This window comes from Salvia hispanica, chromosome 3 (assembly GCF_023119035.1).
Source record: "Salvia hispanica cultivar TCC Black 2014 chromosome 3, UniMelb_Shisp_WGS_1.0, whole genome shotgun sequence".
Taxonomy (NCBI): Eukaryota; Viridiplantae; Streptophyta; class Magnoliopsida; order Lamiales; family Lamiaceae; genus Salvia; species Salvia hispanica.
Window position 1 is genome coordinate 21431161 of NC_062967.1, and position 20467 is coordinate 21451627.

The 20467-nt window shown below is 33.0% G+C and overlaps 2 protein-coding genes across 3 annotated transcripts; one reads left to right on the forward strand and one right to left on the reverse strand.

Moving 5' to 3' along the window:
- The first annotated feature begins 1697 nt into the window (after positions 1 to 1697).
- On the forward strand, positions 1698 to 6126 carry LOC125217042 (DEAD-box ATP-dependent RNA helicase 41). Of its 2 annotated transcripts, XM_048118867.1 has the most exons (3): positions 1698 to 1913; positions 4360 to 4892; positions 4959 to 6126. In XM_048118867.1, the coding sequence occupies exons 1-3, from the start codon at positions 1883 to 1885 to the stop codon at positions 5892 to 5894; spliced, it is 1500 nt and encodes a 499-aa protein (XP_047974824.1). In that variant the 5' UTR covers positions 1698 to 1882; the 3' UTR covers positions 5895 to 6126. The 2 variants fall into 2 exon arrangements, with proteins under 2 accessions (XP_047974824.1, XP_047974823.1); XM_048118866.1 differs by having other exon boundaries at positions 4360 to 6126.
- An 830-nt stretch (positions 6127 to 6956) lies between these two features.
- Positions 6957 to 9928, reverse strand: LOC125208955. The gene is made up of 3 exons (XM_048108499.1): positions 9775 to 9928; positions 7393 to 8472; positions 6957 to 7307 (listed from the first exon to the last, which is right to left on the reverse strand). The coding sequence occupies exons 2-3, from the start codon at positions 8413 to 8415 to the stop codon at positions 7188 to 7190; spliced, it is 1143 nt and encodes a 380-aa protein (XP_047964456.1). The 5' UTR covers positions 8416 to 8472; positions 9775 to 9928; the 3' UTR covers positions 6957 to 7187.
- Between the last annotated feature and the right edge of the window lie 10539 nt (positions 9929 to 20467).

Consider the following 20467-nt stretch of genomic DNA (forward strand, 5'->3'; position numbering starts at 1 on the left):
GATTGCAAATGTGAAATTACGAGAAGTATTTTACATATTTGTACATATTATTCATGGATTTTTGAAGCAAGAATTTCAACATTCATTCTTTTGCACACCAACTATTTGAACAATATTCCCAAATGAAATTTAATTATCTCGCTTCATCATGGTCATGCATCTTTTCTTCCAAAATTTTAACAAATTGTTAGAGCATCCACAATAGCGGACTTAAACCGTTAGCCGATCACTAGTCTGCTATTGCGCGGACACCGATCGACTAGCCGATCACTAGTCCGCTATTGCACGGACACCGATCGACTAGCCGAATTTTTTATTTGTATTTTTTTTATTTATACTCTATATTTACAACTCATTGCACTTCATTTTTTTAATATTTGATAAACATCAACAATTAAAATGAATTAATCGTATTTGTCAATTTATTTGCTTGGCTAGGGCGTCGGCGAATCTTAGTGCTAGCCCATTACTGGGCTGTGGGAAGTCCTAATGACGTGGCAAGGGTGGCAAGCTGTGGGAAGTCCTAGTGACATGGTAGATGGTGTTTTTGGTTAGTCCTAGTGCTAGGCTATTGGCTAGTCCGTGCTATTGTGGATGATCTTATATCAATTCAGTAAAAAGTGACTTAGTTACGTTTAATTGTTAGTTTTTGACGAATCCATCAAAAAATGACAAAAATCGAATCAAATTGATAAACGAAGATACCAAATATAACATTCTATACTATATTTATAAAACGGTCATATGCTTACGACTAATTTTGTACTTTAGTCAATAAAACAATAAGGAGTGTTTGGTTTATATGTTTGCATTTCTTAAGAAAATGTTTTGAGCATGAAATTGTAAATTTTAATCTTAAAGTTATACTAACAGCATCTCTTGTTTGGTTTTACATTTTTCATTTCTTGTTTTTTAATATTTGCTGTTTGGTATCCATGATGCTACAAAGTGAGATAGGGAAATGACATTTTTACCCACTTATTTTTTGTATTTATAATAATATCCTCCAATGACCTAATACATTCTAATTAGAACATTTCACCCTATTTTCTCACAAAAGCCGACCCACCTTGTAAATTAAGCAGTTGACCTCTTCATCACAACAACGCACCACGTTTTATCAGAAGGAGGTAAGCTCGATACAGATTTTTACTCGCAAATACTCAATAATGTTGTCGTATTAATGTTTGATTTGTTCGTACTTCTTTTTCCCGAACGGCTTGTTGTATTTGGTTTCTAAAACCATAAACTTAGGTTAAAGTTTGATATTTCTCACGAACTTTAAAATTGATATTGAATACCATAAACTTTGCACCTTGTTTGGTATTTTTCACGGCATGTCTATCACCATATTTGACTAACTTACTAGGCTTTTTTTTTTATCACAATTAAATCAATATGGTTTTCTACATGCTCTTTTTTATCCTATTTGTTATGAATTTAAAAAGTGGTTTAAAATATTAAAATGTATCGCAACTGCCCACGTAAAATAAGATTTTAATGAAAATATCTTATTTAGGTCAGTTTAAAAAATACCGACTAAATGACAAAGTTTGTGATATTTTAGATCAATTTTAAAGCTCGTGAAAAATATCAAATTTTGGCAAAAATTATGTGATTTTTGGGACTAATTTCCCAACAATAGAAATTGAAATACAATTGATAAAAAGAAGCTCTCAATCTCTTTAACACATACACGCTTCGCGATTCACACACGCAGCCCTTTCTCCAGCGACCACCGCGCCTCCGGCAGCTCATTTCCGGCGCCGTCTTTCCCGTTTTCCGGTGACATTAGGCTAGTTTCGCCTTCTCTTGTGTAAAGCCTTCAATCTTCCGATTCCAAATTTGAGCTTCAAGGCCACTGAAAATCGAGTAAATCTCAATGACTACTGATCACAATCAAGCCCCATCAGGTTCTCATCCCCTTTTCACTTTTCTGCAAATCAAATTTTCTTCCGAATTCGACCTTTTTTTAATTATTACTGTAAATTATCTAGATTGAAAGGAAGTCTATGTCGCAATATTGGGATTGAACCCACGGGTTATTTACTTGTCTATAACTCCATGGATGCAGTATACCTCCTCCATTAAACCTAGCATAGCAAGTTAAGTTATGTCCCACTATCGTCTAACGATTGAGCTGCATATTTTAAATGGACAAATTTTAGGAATGAGTTATTAGCAGACTTTGCCTTTTTCCTGGCCTCTTGGGGAAAACGAAATTAGAGAGTTCAATAGCAGATTAGCCATGTCAAAATGAGTAAAATTGAAGCTATCTAGCAGAGTGAGGATCTTTAGATAGACATGTATGTGGTAGATGTCAATCAGCTAGTTGAAAAGGGATATTAATGAGATTGCATAAGCAAATGAGGGATATACATATAAGATATTATCGACTGCTTTTCTCAAAACCAAACCTCTTAAAATTTATCTGTTATATCAATGTCATTGTTCTGATTTTAACATGTAATTAAGACCCCCCTACACCTTCCTACTCCTACTGTTAAAAACATAAATCTTTGTTTCAAAATTAGGCAGCTAGGCACTAGGAAAAGCTTAACCACTTCCCCTTTGGCCTTATGTGGTCCATGCTTCATAATTCTAGGAAAAGCCAGATCTCCATTATGAAACTATCTAGGATGAAAAGAATTGAACATTGATTAGGATTTAATGCACTGGTTGTTTACTTGTCTATAATCTCGTGAGTTGCTTTGTTGCAAATGTTATCTTTCACCATATACTTCTGGCCTTTGAAATGATTGTTCCGAATGTTCTAATTTATTTATTTTAATACATTTCTGCTGTTTTAGTGTTGAGAAAAAAATCTGAACTAGTTTGTTTGTGACTGGGAAATACGTTTGTCTTATTTATGATTGACAGAATATTTAAGCTTCCTGAAAATCTTGATGGTGTGATGACATTAGTTTGCCAAATTATTAGGCATGGATTAATTTCAACTTTGGCCCATATGGTTTTGATATCATGAACATGTTTCCATCCATATCTGCATTCTGCCTTCTCACGGCCACGTCTTTGATCGACTAATTCATCAATGACAATGCCTGAGTTGTTGGCAATTGGCTCCAACTTCCCTTTATAAGGTTTCTCCATCATCTTGTGACAATTTCCATTATGTGTGCAAAGATGTTGTCTCCCAAGCAACATGTTGAATTTTGTTACTGATTATCAGATGGATACTCGCCTTCTTGAGCGAGTTTGACATTTTTACTTGTGAGAAATTACAACCTATATAAGTGATTTTCTTATTGGGGAGAATAATTTAAGTCTAAAATACAATTCTTATTTTTTTCTAACTTCGTGCATCAATTCCATTGATGCACTATACCTCCTCCATTGAACCTACCGTAGCAAGTTAAGCATGTCCCACTATCGTGTAACAATTGATTTGCATATTTAATATTTTCAACCAAAAATATAGTAGTAATGAGTTATTAGCAAGACTTTACCTTTTTCGCAGCCTCGGGCAAAAAATATTAGAGAGTTCAATAGCGGACTAGCCATGTCAAAATGAGTAAATTTAAGCTATCTAGCTGAGTAAGGATCTTTAGATAGACGTGTATGTGGTATATGGCAGTCAGCTAGTTGAAAAAGGATATTAATGAGATTGTACAAGCAAAGGAGGGATAAACGTGTAGGATATGTATCGACTCTTTTTCTCAAAACCAAACCTCTCATTTATATCTGTGTTATTGTTCTGATATTTACTCGTAATGAGGACCCCCTACACCTTCCTATTGATAAAACATAAATCTTTGTTTCAAAAATTGTGCGGCTAGGCTTCCCCGAAGTCATAATGATGAACCCGCCATGATGGTTTTATAGTCATAAGTCACTATTTTAAAAATATATTCTGGTAGTTCTTGCCTTTCCAATTTTATGTTTACGCTTAATAGTGTTTTCATTGTAAACAAAAAATATTTCTGCATCCCTTCCTACTTTTTATGCACGATACCAAAGTTATTCTGTTCAACTTTTGAATGCCAAGCGCTGACATATTTCCCACTGTGATTTAGACAGCCTATAGTGTAAAAGTAAGTTACTTTTTGTTTATGACATGTGATCCTTTTAGATCTGCTTCATCAAGATAATTTCCTCAAGGAGCAAAACAGTAGAAGGATTCTTATAAATGCTTCTTGATTTATGCTCTCAAGTCTCAACTTGAATAGCCAATATTATTTTGCAAAAAGTCATAATCTAAAGATGCTCATCGCTGATATATAAATCATGTAGCCTTCATATCTCGGCTTCTTTACGTTTTTCTTTTGGGTTTGTGAGCATCAGGTGCTTAGTGAATCCTGAGTTTATTGGCGCATACTAATCGCGTCAGTCCTCGTGCAGATGATGAAGTCAAAAAAAGATGTTGGGATCAAAGAGAAGCCTTGCCTGGAGAACCAATTTGTGCTGTATGCGGCCGCTATGGTGAGTACATTTGTGATGAGACCGATGATGATATTTGCAGTCTCGAGTGTAAGCAGTCTCTTCTCAGTCGGTTATCAAAATCAAAGGCTTCACGTGAGCAACCATCCCCGGAAAAACTTCTAGCAATGGATGAATGCTACTATGTTCGAGATGGAAATAATGAATCTGAGCCTCGATGTCTAAGCAATAGGCAGACTGAGTTGCTCAGGAGAAAGCTTGAAATATCCGTACAGGGAGATAATACCCCAGACCTTGTTCTGTCATTTGCTTCGTGTAATCTTCCTCATAAGCTCCTTCTAAATCTAGAAGCAGCAGGATATGAAATGCTGACTCCTGTCCAAATGCAGGCAATTCCATCTGCACTATTAGGCCAGAGTTTGCTCGTCTCAGCTGAGACTGGCTCTGGGAAAACTTGTTCCTTCCTCGTCCCAGTTATCTCTCATTGTACAAAGGTAAATAACAACCCACAAAGGCCATTAGCAATGGTCCTCACACCAACGAGAGAGCTCTGTATACAGGTGGAGGAACAGGCAAAGTTACTTGGTCAAGGTTTACCTTTCAAAACTGCCCTGATCGTCGGTGGTGATGCCATGGCGGGACAAGTTCATCGAATCCAGCAGGGTGTTTCTATGATTGTCGGGACCCCAGGGAGGCTTGTTGATCTTCTCACCAAGCATGAATTTGAATTGGATTCTATATCAATTCTAGTGATCGATGAAGTGGATTGCATGATCGAGAGGGGATTCCGTGAGCAAGTCTTGCAGATTTTCTTGGCTTTGTCCAGGCCCCAAGTGTTGATGTACTCTGCGACAATCTCAAAAGAAGTTGAGAGGGTGGCTGGTTCGATGGTGAAAGATCTTGCTGTTATATCAGTTGGCAAGCCCAGCAAACCTAGCAAGGCTGTCAAGCAGCTGGTGATATGGGTAGAGTCAAACAAGAAGAAGCAAAAGCTTTTCGATATACTCACAAGCAAACAGCATTTCAAGCCGCCGGTCGTGGTGTTTGTGGGTTCCAGGCTCGGGGCTGATCTCCTCTCTGAAGCCATAACAATAAAAACTGGGGTGAAAGCTGTATCAATACATGGAGAGAAAAAAATGAAGGAGAGGAGAGATATATTGAGGTCATTCTTGGTTGGCGAGCTCAGTGTGATTGTGGCCACAGGAGTATTGGGGCGGGGGATCGACCTGCTGTCTGTGCGGCTGGTGATCGTGTTTGACATGCCGAATTCCATGAAAGAATACGTGCACCAGATCGGGAGGGCGTCGAGGATGGGAGAGGATGGTGCAGCTATGGTGTTTGTGAATGAGGAGAACAAGAAACTGTTTCCTGAGTTGGTGGAGCTCTTAACACTGAGTGGCGCTTCGATTCCTCGCGAGCTAGCCATTGCGAATTCACGATGCTCAGTCTCAACCAGCAAGTCTCACAAGAAAAGAAAGTATGCTCACTCAAGGTAGCTTTTTCCTTTCTGCACAAGACATGAATCACTCCTTTTTTCTTCGATGAGAATTGAGCGATACATTTTTTGATAGGTTTATGTTTGAGGATTGTATATGTCATGTTTATAGGAGATGACAGGAATCATGGTTTTATTAATTGCATCTTTTTGCTTTAGTGTATGCAAATGATGTTTAATTGACTACGATGTTTCGAAGTGACCCAATACATTGTTTAATTTTATTTGATTAACTATTTAATCAAGATCAATATATAAATTAATTACTAATACACGCAATGTTGAATGAGTTGAATGAGATTACCGAAGAGCGTATGCACAATACTTAATTAGTCAAACTTTATTGATTTTGGATTTTTATCAGATAGATCTGAAAAGAATCTAATAATTTTAGGTTGAGTTAGGTTCGGATACCCATAAGAAATAGTAGTATTATTCTTTTTAAAAAATTATACTTTTTTTATTTAAATCGTAATAATTGTGTTAAATCATATTTTAATTTGTGTAATATCGGTTTTAATCGTTTAGTCATTATCATGTTGTGTCAACTCAAATTATACTCTTTTTTATACTTTTTTATTATGTAATATCGGTTATAATCATTTTAATTCGAGTCATTATCATGTTGTGTCAACTCAAATTGTATCATATCATTAGCGGCGGGGTTGAAAATTTTTGATACGACACGATCTGACACTAACACGCAAAAAGTTAATGAGTTTGGATCCTTATTGAGTTGATCGAGTATGAATCCGACAATTTCAAGTTGGATTCGGGTTAAGCCCCATTAGATTGGATCGATATCGGATTAGTCCAATAATACCCAACCCACACAATTTAAGACCAAGCTAATGCATGATTTTAACAATAAAAAGGACGTGTTTTACAACCCTTTATAGTTGGAAGACGAATTTGGCTAGTAGTATTTTCTAATTTTAAAAAGTTCAAACTTTGGATATAAAATCCTGCATCAAAACCAAAACACAAACAAATTCATCTTGGCACAAAGAATGTGAGATGGAGGGGAAAAGTGTGCATTCCACCAAATAAGGATGAAAGCTCATGAGAGAAAAACAAGGAACTTTTGGAAAATAAGGATACAAAGTTACAAATGGTCATGAAAGGCCTTGCATCTACAACAAAACATAAACATATCCCTAAATTTCATCACTGTAAAATTCATCTCCTGCTCTACACTTTTGGGATGTTGGCCACCGCAGTTGCTTGAGAGCTCCAGCACAACTATGCTATACAAGTAAGCAAATCAGGTGCAAATAAATGTTAAGCATATCGATCATGGAGCAGCACTGGCTTCCAGTTTCGGGTCATTGTCTGCACGGGCGTCATTATTTGAACCGGAAGGTGGATGTTCAGCAATTTGTGTCTGGGTATCTTTCATATTCTCCTGGACAGCCTAACACAGACATCAAGTTTAACATGGGGTAACATACTAGTTTTTATTTTAAATCATGTTAACAGAACTTTCTGCTTTCTCTTACCTGTAAGAGCTCGGTCATTCTGCCAGTTCCATAGTTGAAGAACGGTTTTGTTACAGAAGCACTCTGCACTGACTCAGTTGAGAAAGGCTGAGTGTCTTGCTTCGACACTACGCCTGCATCTTCTGCTGGTGATTTAGTTGCTTCCTTACCACTATCAGTTTGAGTATCCGAAGATTCTGAAGAGCCCGAAATGTCATTCTCAGTTGATTCAGTTGGATTTTCCTTCTCTCCTAGTCTGACCTCAGAAGTGCCTCCTTCATTGAATGGATTGGTGTCATTCTGCTCAGCCCCTTGGGAGATTTGATGACTCGTGTGGGGTTGTTGTGCACCTAGAAATAACTGGCTAACAGGTATAGATTTATCCGGAGGTAACATGGATAAGGGTTCGGCCATATGGACATCTTTATCTCCGAATGACAACACATGAGAGGTCTTGGATGCATCTGAAGGCATTTGGTTTGAAGTTGGCAATCCATTTTGAAAACTAGTGGGTTGAAGCACAACAGGAACAACAGTGCCTCTCACACTCACTGTTGGGACAGACGGAGCTGCTAGTGGCGTTCCGCTCTTGCGTTTTGAAGGCCCCGGTGCTCCAGCTTGGATAGCAAGTTTCTGGCGACGGGACCAGCCACGGTTTTCAGAAGGGAGCTGGACGTCATTTCTCCTGATCATTTGAAGATGAGGAGCAACATCGTTTTCAGCTGTAACCGGAACATAATTTCCTGGTTTAAAAACAACACCCCTCAACTTTGTAGTGGAGTTTCCAATTTGAACAGTAAGCAAATAACCAGCATCAAATGTGGCCTCAACAACACCACTTACTGCCTGGCCTACCATGCTATTGACACCATCAGCTCGGTCAGCTCGCTGGGGATGATATTCTTTTGCTCCTTCATAACCAGGTGGTGCATGAGCAGCTTGTGCACGCTTTAGGCTCGGATCTTTGCGAGGACGACCACGTCTACGCTTTAACGGAAGTATAGAAAGGCCACTTGAGCTCTCGCCTTGATTGTAATGATTCATCCTAAAAAATATAATGAAGTTTCACCTGCTAGCCAACTCTCTTATGTTCCTTCACTCCTGCCAGACACAACAAAATACTTATTAAAGGAGTACCTACCTAGGTTAAATTTTCTTATACTACAAGATTTGTATGCACAGAAGGTTGGTGGTAAAGTTAACACAAAGAAACCGGGTTGACTCAACTATTCTTGAACAGCAGAATAAGTAACAAAACACAAAAGCAAGAGGTTACCTTTAAGCGAAAATTTCAGGAACCGATGATTAATTAATTCTAATTCCAGAATTTTAAATATTTTCAGCCAAAATACGTTACGAAAAAACTTAAGGTTACAAAATTTAAAGCAGGTAACCTTAATGAGCCAGTAATTTGTGAAATTAACAAGGTAAATTCTTCCAATTAACTTTATATTGCTAGTTTGTATAATTATATATTTTAAATTGAAGGTCAAAATGCTAAAAAATGCTCTACCCTTTCAAGTTTTTTGAACAAAAACAACAGGGCAATAAATAATTTACAACCAAATTTCAGCACCTAAATTCTTCCAAATGAGTCCTTCAAAATTCAAAGTATACGGCCAGTGGGCCATTTTGTCCCTTAATTTAAAACTTACTTATTTGAAAGGATAGCATAAGCATTAGGCATTGTATTACTAACCTAATCAAGCATTGTGTTTCCATCTTGAAGAAGCAAAATTAAACATCTAATAAAGGCCCTATCATTCAAAGGTGATAACAAATCACCAAACCTGTAACTGATAAAATATAGGTACTAGCATATATTTATTTACATACATATATAGAAAGAGTAAATAAGCAAAATGACAGAAAAGTACACACTGAACTTGCCAATGTACCATGTCGAATAGAAAGTTCAAATTTGAACATCAGACTGGAGGGTTAAATTTAGATCAAATTGAATTATTAATTTGGATGGTGGCTCTGAGCTTTATGAGGTGGAAACAGGCAGTGGAGGGATGATAACGAACGAGTTGTAGCAGCCGGCGGAGGTTCGGTGGAAATTGTAAAGCTATCTGAGGTTAACCTAGCAGCTAGAGGCGGAGGCGGAGGTTTGGATGGGTGGGGGAGAAGAGGAGTTTAAAATCAGATTTAGATTTAGGGTTTTTTTCAAAACAAAAATTGGCTAAGCAATTTCGGGCTAGCATTTCCAAATCTAGCTCAGGCCAAGCCATGGCGAAGAAAAACAACCAAACACAGAAAATTTAGCAAAAACAGTAAACGAAGCACAGTATGAGCAATCAACAGATTCCGGAAAAGAAGAGTTTAACTATAAAACACTCGGTTCTCCCATTACTAGTAGTATAAGCAGAAACAAATAGGTCAATTCAAAATCGGACTAACCTCAGAAATACACTCTCAACTCGAATTCGAGTTCACCGAAGCCGCATAAATTATCGCTGGATTTGGTTGTATAAACCGGCGGGAAGAAGCTAGGGTTTTTGCAGAGGAATAATGGAATCTAAATCTGAAGCAGACGCGCCTTGTTTTTTGTTGAAATTTAAATAACGCAGTTTACAAAAATAAACACGTATTAAAATAAAATTTTAAGCTTAATAAACCAATTTTTTGGAATTTGATATATTAATCACGAAAACTAAATAAATTGTACGCATTTCCAATTCTACAACACCAGATCCGGACCCGTGTGTGTGCTCTAAATCAATTAAGCAAATCCTAGAAATTCCACAAAACTATTGAAGAATTAGGTTAGGCTTGATAATTTTCAATGCTACAAAGACACGCACGAAATTAATAAAGCTTCAGGTAAAATTTTATTGATTTGTGTCTTTATGGAGTCCACCGCTTAAGAACCTGATAATTTCGAGTTAGAGTTTGGTTCTTCAGTTGGGATAAGTTATTAAACAATACAGAGTATTATTATTTTAATTATATTTATTCTTTAAAAAATTATACACTTAGTTTTATTAGTTAGAATGCACTACAAAATGGCCCATGATCTATGAGTTTATTCTCGTCAATAGTCCATGGACTTTAAAAATATTTTCAGTAGTCCATGAACTAGGGGTTTATTTCAAAATCGGTCATTTTGCAATGTTTTCTCCCGAAAATATCCTTTTGGGCTACTGGACAATTTCGTCTGTTCACATTTCTAACTTTTTCAATCTGATATTATTGCAATGATATACTAAATCTGATATTATTTCAAAATTATCTTTTTCTTCCCTTTACCATTCTTCATTTTGTTTCAATTTTTAAAATATCAGATTTATTTTTATAAAATTATATTTTAAATTTAGGTTTTTAAATACCAATAAATTATTTTTAATTAAAATTATTAATTTATTTATTGTTTGCGTCACACTAAACAAATAAAATACAATCAAAACTACATAAATATTAAGGCTCTCCATGGACAAAAATGTGTATGAAGGGTTTAGATATTTTGCCTCTTGGGGGGTAAATTCTTTATATTATGTGATGTGGTTTTGATGGTTTTATATAGTTAGTTGATGAAATTGTTGATTACGCAATTAATCATATTTTATATAGATAATTGGTTGTAGTTTTGATTTTCGATTTTATATGACTGTTGACATAGCACTCCTCGTTCATATAAATAAATGTCTAACTTTGATTTGAATAAATTTTATGTAATTTTGAAAAAATGAAGAGAAAAATTAGTAAAATATAAATTTTATTTTTAATAATTTTTTTGGAGAATAAGGTACTAGTTGAAATATAAAGTCAATCTACTAAAAATAAGTAAAAGAAGATATTTATAGGTGGATATTCTTAAATGACAATATTAGATATTTAATGGTGAACGAATACAATGTAATTTTCATTCCGAGATTTTCTAGTTATATTAGTCAAGAGTGTTTTCTTTGTTTCTTTATTTTCTAAATGTCTCTCGACTTCCGATTGAGGTTGCTTAGGATTATGGAAATTTCACTCAAACTAAATTTAAATTTTAATTAAAATAATTTATTGATATTAAAAAATCTAAAGTTTAAATTTAATTTATAAAATTAAATCTGATATTTAGAAAATGAAACAAAATGAAGGATGGCAAAGGGAAGAAGAAGATAATTTTGAAATAATATCAGATTTAGTGTACATTGAAATAATATTAAATTGAAAAAGTTAAAAATGTGAAAAGATGAAATTGCCCAGCAGCTCAAAAGGGCATTTCCGGGAGAAAACAGTGCAATATGACCGATTTTGAAATAAACCCTTAGTTAAGGGACTACCGGAAATATTTTTAAAGTCCATGGACTATTGACGAGATAAACTCATAGTTCAGGGATCATTTTTGTAATTCACTCTATTAGTTAAGTTTGTGCAAATAGAGTTTTAATATATAATTTTAATATAAAGTTTTAATGGTATAATCGCGTCGTGTCAACCCAAATTATATTGTGTCATTAAACGATCATGAGCAAGTCGTATTCGGATTTGAAGGTAGGCCGGGTCATGTTAAAATCCACAACTAAGACCAATCCTACACTATTTGATCTTAAAATATCAATAAAATGGTAAAATAGTCAATCTATTATAACAACATTGCTTCGTGAGAATTACAAATAGTGTATAATAAATATCAACATAGTGTATTATAAATATGAACAGTGACATGAGAATTTCAACACAATTATCCGAAAATATCAACACAGTTTTTGTTGATATTATACATGTATTATATTGAAATTTTTTGGTGCATTTATTGATGTAAAATTTGTTTATCAACATATACGAAAATTGAATTAAAAAATATAAAATTTCATCATCCCATCATCGTCGGAACATATGCAATTTGATATGTTTTTCATGAAAAATAATTTAAATCAAGAATATTATATAGATTTAAAAGTTTTAAGATAATTATGAGAATATAGAAAGTGATTAGTTTTAACTACCATATATAAGAATTTACATTAATACCCTTTATGTTTATGTAATGATTTTTTTAATTTAAAATATAATCCACTTGATATTATTTTACTCATTAGATCTCTTAATCTAATGGATAAATTTAGTCTTAATTTGAGATTTCAAATTAGTTAGATATTGATCACAACCCGTCGTAGTAGGTCAGATTCATATTTGGGTTGAAAATTTTCTTAACAGACCAGATTCAGGTTAGACCTTATTATATTGCGTCGTTATTAGTTTAACCCGATAAAGACTCAATTTGCAAGATTTGCAAGTCATACGAAGAATGAGATGAAAATGCCACGTTTGTCAAACTATTTTTGCCATATTCTCCATCCAAATTATCCAGTTTTTCCCAATGTTGTCATAACATGGAGTTAAAAATCGAATGGTTAAGCAATACGAGTAGATCTATAGATGGAATGAGGCTTTTGGGATAAGGGGAACCAAGATAATGTTGTGATGTATAGTAGTTCAATACTTAAATGGTTATCTAATGAGGTAGTAAAAAAGATGTGGGCTAATAAGGATGCTTGGTTGGATGGATGGACGAGCCTAAAGAGATATGTGGATGTTGGTAATTATGAAACTACAAAAATGATTAAGTGGTTGGCACGAGACAGACAGATTTATATATACATGTGGATCTATATCCACTTACTAACACGAAGTTGCACTTTATCGAATCACCAAAACCATTTCTAGGAAACTCAAAATCACGAGAAAATTTGTATTTACACTTTGTCTCTGAATTAACTGATTTGTGTACAAAGAATGAATGAAAAAACTGAACTAATTTGGTCAATGAAAAAGCAGTTGGAAAATCTTCAACTCGATCAAGAAATAGTTGTAACTGAATTTGTTGGGGTAATGTTTCCCTAATGTTTTTTGCACGAAAAGTTTCAAGTTTATGTATATCATACAAAAAGTTTCAGTAATATTTCAAGTTAATACATTCCTTGTTGTTTATTGTTTTAACTTTTTGAATGATAATGTATTAACTTGGAACACTAATAGACATTTTTGTATAATTTATGTAAACTTAAAATCTTTTGTACTAAATCATTAATGATGCATCTTTTGCTCTAGAATGCCTAGATATATTAAATTGTTTTATCTTTAGTATATATCCGACTTCTTTTAGGATATTTCATGACCATCATGCAATTTCAATATTATAATTTTCATACCTTGAATCATGCAGATTTGAGTATTCCCAACAGTACATATCATTTGCTTTCATTGCAATTTCATGCGAGCACATCTGGAAGCTGCAGCTAGAATCCATGATCTATGTGTCTTCAACATTCCTTTCCACCAGAATTATGCTACTTCTGCATACTCAGTTACACTTACATATGCAAAACTATGTTTAGCCTCCTCACTTTTTTTCTCTTTCTAAGCATAACAATTCTTTTCCAAGTGTCCAGGATTCTTGCATAAGTGGCATTTTCTGATTTCGTTCAGATATGATAATCGATTTAATTTGACACCCAAACGATGAATCACCTTGGAACACGACGAAAGCCTTGTAACTGTGGAGGAATGACGCCACAATGGGTATGAAGGAACCGTTCATAAGTAGTGAGATGGAAAGATTGATGCCACAAACGAGTGTGAAAGTTCATTCGTTAAGTTGGATAAAAGTCTCAATGAATTGAAAATTCAAGAGAGATAAAACTCATTATAATAATAATCTTCAAAGGTGTGTCTTTGTAGCCCAACAATGAGGCCTTTATACAGGCAAAGAAAAGGAAAAAATAAAAACATAAAGAAAAGTAACTAGAAAAGAAACCTTAATATGTAGAAGGAAGGAATATCAAAGCCAATTAATCCTTCACGTCCAAACTCTCCTCAGATAAATTTTTGAACCCAAGATTCAACTTTTGTAGTCCATTTTCTAATATAATATACTCCACTTCATTATGAGTGATATTGTATCTCTCCCATATAGCATGACATCTTTTAGGTGATCTAGAGACCATTGTAGTGCATTGAGGAGTATAATATCCTTTTCACATTGATTTTCTCAAGATTGCCAACTATCCTGCAGAATGCCAATTCCCTCATTATTAATCTTGTAGGACTAGAGACTTTGCTTTTGCTAGAGATCTTATCATGTAAAGATTCTCAATCATCAACTAAATTCCCACTGCGGTTGTTTCTTTTGATACCTTGCGCTAACAAAAGGATGATAGCGATATGCGTTTTCTTCATTTGTTCATGTGTCATTTTCCTCCACATCCCTTATCTCGGTGTCTGTCTGCAAAACGGCAGCCAATTCTTGTTAGACCAACATAGCCTTCATCTTGATCTGCCAAAGGCCCAAGTCATTCTTTTTCAAAGAATGTTTCTGCCTCAAATATTGCGGTAACCATCTCTGGCCTCCTTCTCACAAACTCACAAAGATATACACGATTCGATCAAGATGATTAAATCCAAAGACAATCATAGGAATCACTGTATTCAATCACCAAAACAAAATGTAGAGATACATCTCTAAAGATCTTATCTAGATAAACTCTAAAGCACAAGAAGAATTCTATCTACGCTTGATCTTTATTAACTGATCTGTTTACAAAGAATGAATAGAAAATTAAAGTGATTTGATCAATGAAAGATCAAATATACAGATCAGGAAACACAATATGAATATCCTCTGCAACAACTCCAACAACTTGATCAAGAAGTAGTTACTGAAATAACTAACTCATTTGTTTGCTATCAAATCTTCAACATCAATGCTATTCTTCACACTCACCCTTTACAAAAACAAATTGATATTCAACTTAATATGTTCACTTACAATACATTGACTAATGGATATTGTTTGCAAGCAAAATCGGACAATGCCGAACACATTTTCCCATTACTAGTGAATTCCAAAACCATGACAAATATCAATTTATAGTACTACTCTCCGTCTCATTATGTGTAATACATTTCTTTTGGATACATGTTTTTAGATAGTGTGCTTATTTGTTAAATGAAGAGAATAAAGTAGGAATGAAAAAAAAGTAGATAGAAAAAGTAGGAGAGAAGATAAAGTAAGAGAGATAGAGTGTTGTTTATAATGGGACGGCCCAAAAGAGAAACACGACACACTTATAAGGGGACGGATCGAGGGAGTAATTAATTGGGATATACTAATAATTTTCTTAAAAAGTTTAGAGCATCAAACAAAGAAGGATATAAAGTTAAAAGCTGGAGTGAGCGACAATTTTTACTGCTAAGCAATAAGCGGTAATTTCTAACTCTAGCAACTTTATATAATTTCCTCATTCTTCTCTGAGAAACTTTCTCTTATATCATTTTCTCTATTCTTCTCCCAGACACCATTGCTTATACTCCCACCGTCCCATAAAAATATAGCATGAGAATTAAGACAAAATTGATAAAGTAAAAGAGAGGAGGAAAATAATATGGTAAAGTAAGAGAGATGATGAGAATTATAGATAAAATAGTGTCAGGGATAGTGAGACCTACATTATTAAATTGATATAACTTTTCAAAAATGGAATGCGTCGTGGACCTTTGGGCACCCGCTATGCGTCAGGGTTTATCGTGGATCTTTTGGCACCTGCTATGCGTCGGGTCCATCGTGAACCTTTTGACACATGGCACGGGTTACGGGACACAGTGCACTAAGCACGGGTCACAAGACATGGTGCACGGAGCGTGGCTCGCGGCTCGCGGTGAGACAGCGTGCGCGTGTGGGCTCTACCGCCCATCTTAGTCCACGATAATTATTATACGTAATAATTCATTTTATTAAATACTTCATGCTTAATAAGGTTCTCTCCACCAATGTGGGATCCTTGGTTTGATCTCAGAGCTCCTTTGTAGCACACAATTGTGACAAACTTTAATTCATAATTTCTCACTCATCGGGAACCAGTTTAGAGAAACTGTGCAAAACTAAAATTAACGAAAAAATAAAAAAATGAAAAGAAAAAAGATAAAATGTACATAAATTGTACATATGCATACTATTTTTAGATTTAATTAAATTGAATTAAAAATTAGTTTTATTATTTATTGTATTATAAGTAGCAAATAAAAAGAAGTGATATAAAAATTTTATGACTTCTAGCAAGATTCGAATTAATTATATTAGTAATAAATATTTTTTTTTTCAAATAAATTTTTTTCAAATTGTTACAAAACGATTAATATGAAATTTGTTTTAAATTAATTAATATTTATAAATCGATTTTCAATATAAAATATTTAAAAAAATTCGATTATGTACGTATTGTACAGTTATCACTATCCGAAATGAAAATGGTACATAAAATAAGATACTCCTACAAAAATTGTGATAATCCGTATAGTGTCGTAGCTGTTTTGTTGGCCAAATGTTTTCATCGACAAATCCGGAGGAACATGTATGTATAGGGAGTAATGAATTTCCTAATTTCATAGAGTGCATGTGCATAACTTATCTTAAAAAGTGTAATTATTCGCAGCTTGATATGCTAGGTTGCATGTGCTACATATATCTATGTAAGTTTCATCTAATTCTTGGATGCAATAAAATACTTATTATATTTTCATCAAATTCTTGGATCCTTTCTGTCTGCATTATTCCTATTCACATCTCTGCCACTGCTCTTTATAAAATGCGTATACGTTTTCAAATATATAAGTTAGATATTTCTGATCCCTTTCATTTCGATGATTGATTAATGATATAATAAAAATTCTTCAGATTTATTTTGGTGAAATATTAATTATACTATTCACAATTTCAAATTATTTTACTTTTAAAATTTAAAATATCAAACAATTACTATATTTTAAAAAATTCATTGTTTATTCAAAAATTATAAATTACAAACCCCAAAAATTAAATTTTTTTTACAAACCCTATAAATTAAAAATTACAATTCCTAAAAATTCAAAAATTACAAAATTGAAAAACCGTTGAACAATTTTTTAGAAAATTCATAGGAATAATGTGGAGTAGAAGGAATGAAAATGTTGTGGAGTTTAAATAGGTAAAATCATAAAAAAAATCGATTTGCAGAGAATCAAAATAGTGGGCGGTTGTAACTAAATCGACGGTTAACAGCCGGTTCAGAATCTAAACTGGCGTCCGGCAGTTTAACCAGAACCATGATCTCGGTTCCCGCGATCTGGTTATTAATATAATATACTCCCTCCGTGCCGAGGTAGTTGAGTTATATTCCTTTTGAGTTGTCCTAAGATAGCTGAGTCGTTTCCTCTTTTGGCAAAAACTTTATACTCTCTCAAACTTTACTCTCTCTTCAATTCTTTTACATTATTCTTTCTCTACTTTACTCTCTCCACTCAATCTTTCACACATCATTTTTTAAATCTTTTGCCTAAAAAACATGTCTCAACTACCTTGGAACGAAATGAGTATATTTTTTTTAATCTAAACTAACTAACAATCGTGTTTAATTATATATATTTGATATAATATTATGGGGCGCATTATGGTCAATAAGTGAAATTCTGTTAAAAATCAAAACAAATTTCAGCCCTTGGATGGTTGTGATAAGCTACATTATTAGCCCAAGATGCTACATTATACTAAAACAGTACATTATTAGATATGTTACATTATTTGATTAATAATCTACATTACTAGATGACACGTGTCATTAATCTAACAGTTACATTACAAGATCAAATTACTGTGATTTGCTTTAATTTTTTACAGAATTTCACTTATTGATCTGATCACGTCCCATAATATTATTTCATCACATATACTTTTTTTGAATTGATTTGAACTCTATCTATTTTAATATAAAATATTAAAAAAAAATTATCCATACTAATTAATACTTTATGTATTTTCTAATAAAAAATTAATTAAATTTAATCATTCACTAAATTTAAATATTTAAATATATTACTCCATGGTCATCTTCCATTGCTTATAGCATCATAATCCAAAATTAAGACCAAATCTACACTCTTAGATTTTAAAATGAGTGGTTGAGATTGAACCTTACGAATTTCAATAAACAGTAGACAAAATATCAACAAAAGAGTAATATCGTCATTATGTTATCATATGATAATTTTCGTGAGTGTTTTTTTATATTAACATTGTGTATTACAAATATCAACAATATGACATAAGAATATCAACACTAGTACAAGAAAATATCAACACATGTTTATTGAGATTTTTACATGGTTTTATTGAAATTTTATATGCATTATATTGAAATTTTTTGATGTATTTGTTGATAAAAATCTGGTTATCAACATTTACGAAAATTAAAATAAAAAATATCAAATTTCATCATCCGAACGTCGTCGGAACATATGCAATTGAGATCTCGTTGGAATCCTTATAAAATTATCTTTAATTTGATATATTTTTTGCAAAAAAATAATTTAAATCAAGAGAGTTACGTAAATTTAAAGTTTTAAGATGATTTTAATGAGAGGGGATGGACATTAATACCTCTTATTTTTATTTAATAATTTTCTTAATTAAAAATATTATCCATATGACATTATTTCAACCACTAGATCTCTTAATTTAATGATTAAGATTTGTCTTATTTTGGAATTACTAATTAATTAGCAATGATCACTCTCCTTTTACTCCATATTTAAGTACATAACTAATTATAGATAAGATTGAATATTTTTTGTGATATTTTGTTAATTACTACTCCATTCTGTCATTACTAAATTTAATATATTTTATGTATTATACGTGAATTATAGTATATACTATTTACAAAACTAGTCCAACCGGCTAAACTATGAACACATATTAGTATTACCGGTTAGCTTATCGATCTGGTTTTTAAAAGATTGGCTGAAAATAACTAAATTGGAGTATTAGAGTGAATATTAATGAGTTTATTTTAATTTTAATTTTTGAAATATTTACAATAAATTATTTTAATTTATACAGGTTCAGAATCTTTGATGATTGGAAAAATGACGTGGTATGATACTTATGTACCGAATGAATATTTTGTGTATTACTAATGGTACGATGGCTTTTTGAGATGTGAAATGGACCTTTTTTTACGATGAAAGTGCTAAAGTATTTTGACTTGAAAATCATACTCCATAATAAAAATCACATTGGGTACGACCATTATTTATGTACAATGAAAGTGCTAATTATTTTGACCAGAAAAATCATACTTTTTCTATTCCATAATAGGAATTACATTTAGTATGGACATAAATTTTAGAGTGAACTACAAAAATGGTCCCTGGACTATGGGTTTATCTCGCCCATAGTCCCTGGACTTTAAAAATATCGCCAGTAGTCCCTGGACTAAGGGTTTATCTCGAAATTGGTCATTTTGGTTTTTTTTTTGGTACGAAAATGCCCTTTGATATTATTTTGGGGAGTTTGGGCAATTTGGTCTTTTTACATTTTTAACATTTTAAATCTGATATTATTTTAGTTATGTACTAACTTTGATATTATTTCAAAATTATCATTCTTCTTTCATTTTGTTATCCTTCACTGAATTTTTTTTTTTATTTCAATATTAGATTTAATTTTATAAAATTAAAAGGGTATTTTCGTACCAAAAAAAGCCAAAAGGACCAATTTCGAGATAAACCCTTAGTCCAGGGACTACTGGCGATATTTTTAAAGTCCAGGGACTATGAGCGAGATAAACCCATAGTCCAGGGACCATTTGTGTAGTTCACTCTAAATTTTAAGAAATGTAAAAATATTGGATTGGAAAAGTTAGTGGAATATGTTGTCCATTTTTTTAATTTATAGTAAAAATAAAATATAATTTATTGTAGGATAAATCAAAATAATAAAATATGACTATTATTATGAGATGGAAGAATGAGCAACTATTTTTTGAAAGTAGTCCTAAGGCTAAAACATAAGTAATTAGTCAAATACAACTATACGTCGTTACTAAAACACGAGGGAAAATCATGGTTTAGAGATTTACAGAATCATCACTGTATTAAAAGCGAAATTAAAATAATTGGAGTACACATCTCCATGATTGGTCTGCGGCGTAGTAACAAATTAAATGTTTATCAATTTTGTTTGGAAATAAAATGAAATCAAAATGATTCGGTATACTACTACAATATATGTTCATTATACATATAACATTGGATTCCAATTCAGCAAATACGAATAATATAGTAATTC

Bases quoted from the DNA above. Each gene is read 5' to 3' on its own strand.
- LOC125217042 (XM_048118866.1), top strand. From the start codon at position 1,883: ATGACTACTGATCACAATCAAGCCCCATCAG. The intron at 1,914-4,359 runs GTTCTCATCCCC...GTCCTCGTGCAG, and splicing joins TCACAATCAAGCCCCATCAG to ATGATGAAGTCAAAAAAAGA.
- LOC125208955 (XM_048108499.1), bottom strand. From the start codon at position 8,415: ATGAATCATTACAATCAAGGCGAGAGCTCAAGTGGCCTTTCTATACTT. The intron at 7,308-7,392 runs GTAAGAGAAAGC...TGTCTGTGTTAG, and splicing joins GAATGACCGAGCTCTTACAG to GCTGTCCAGGAGAATATGAA.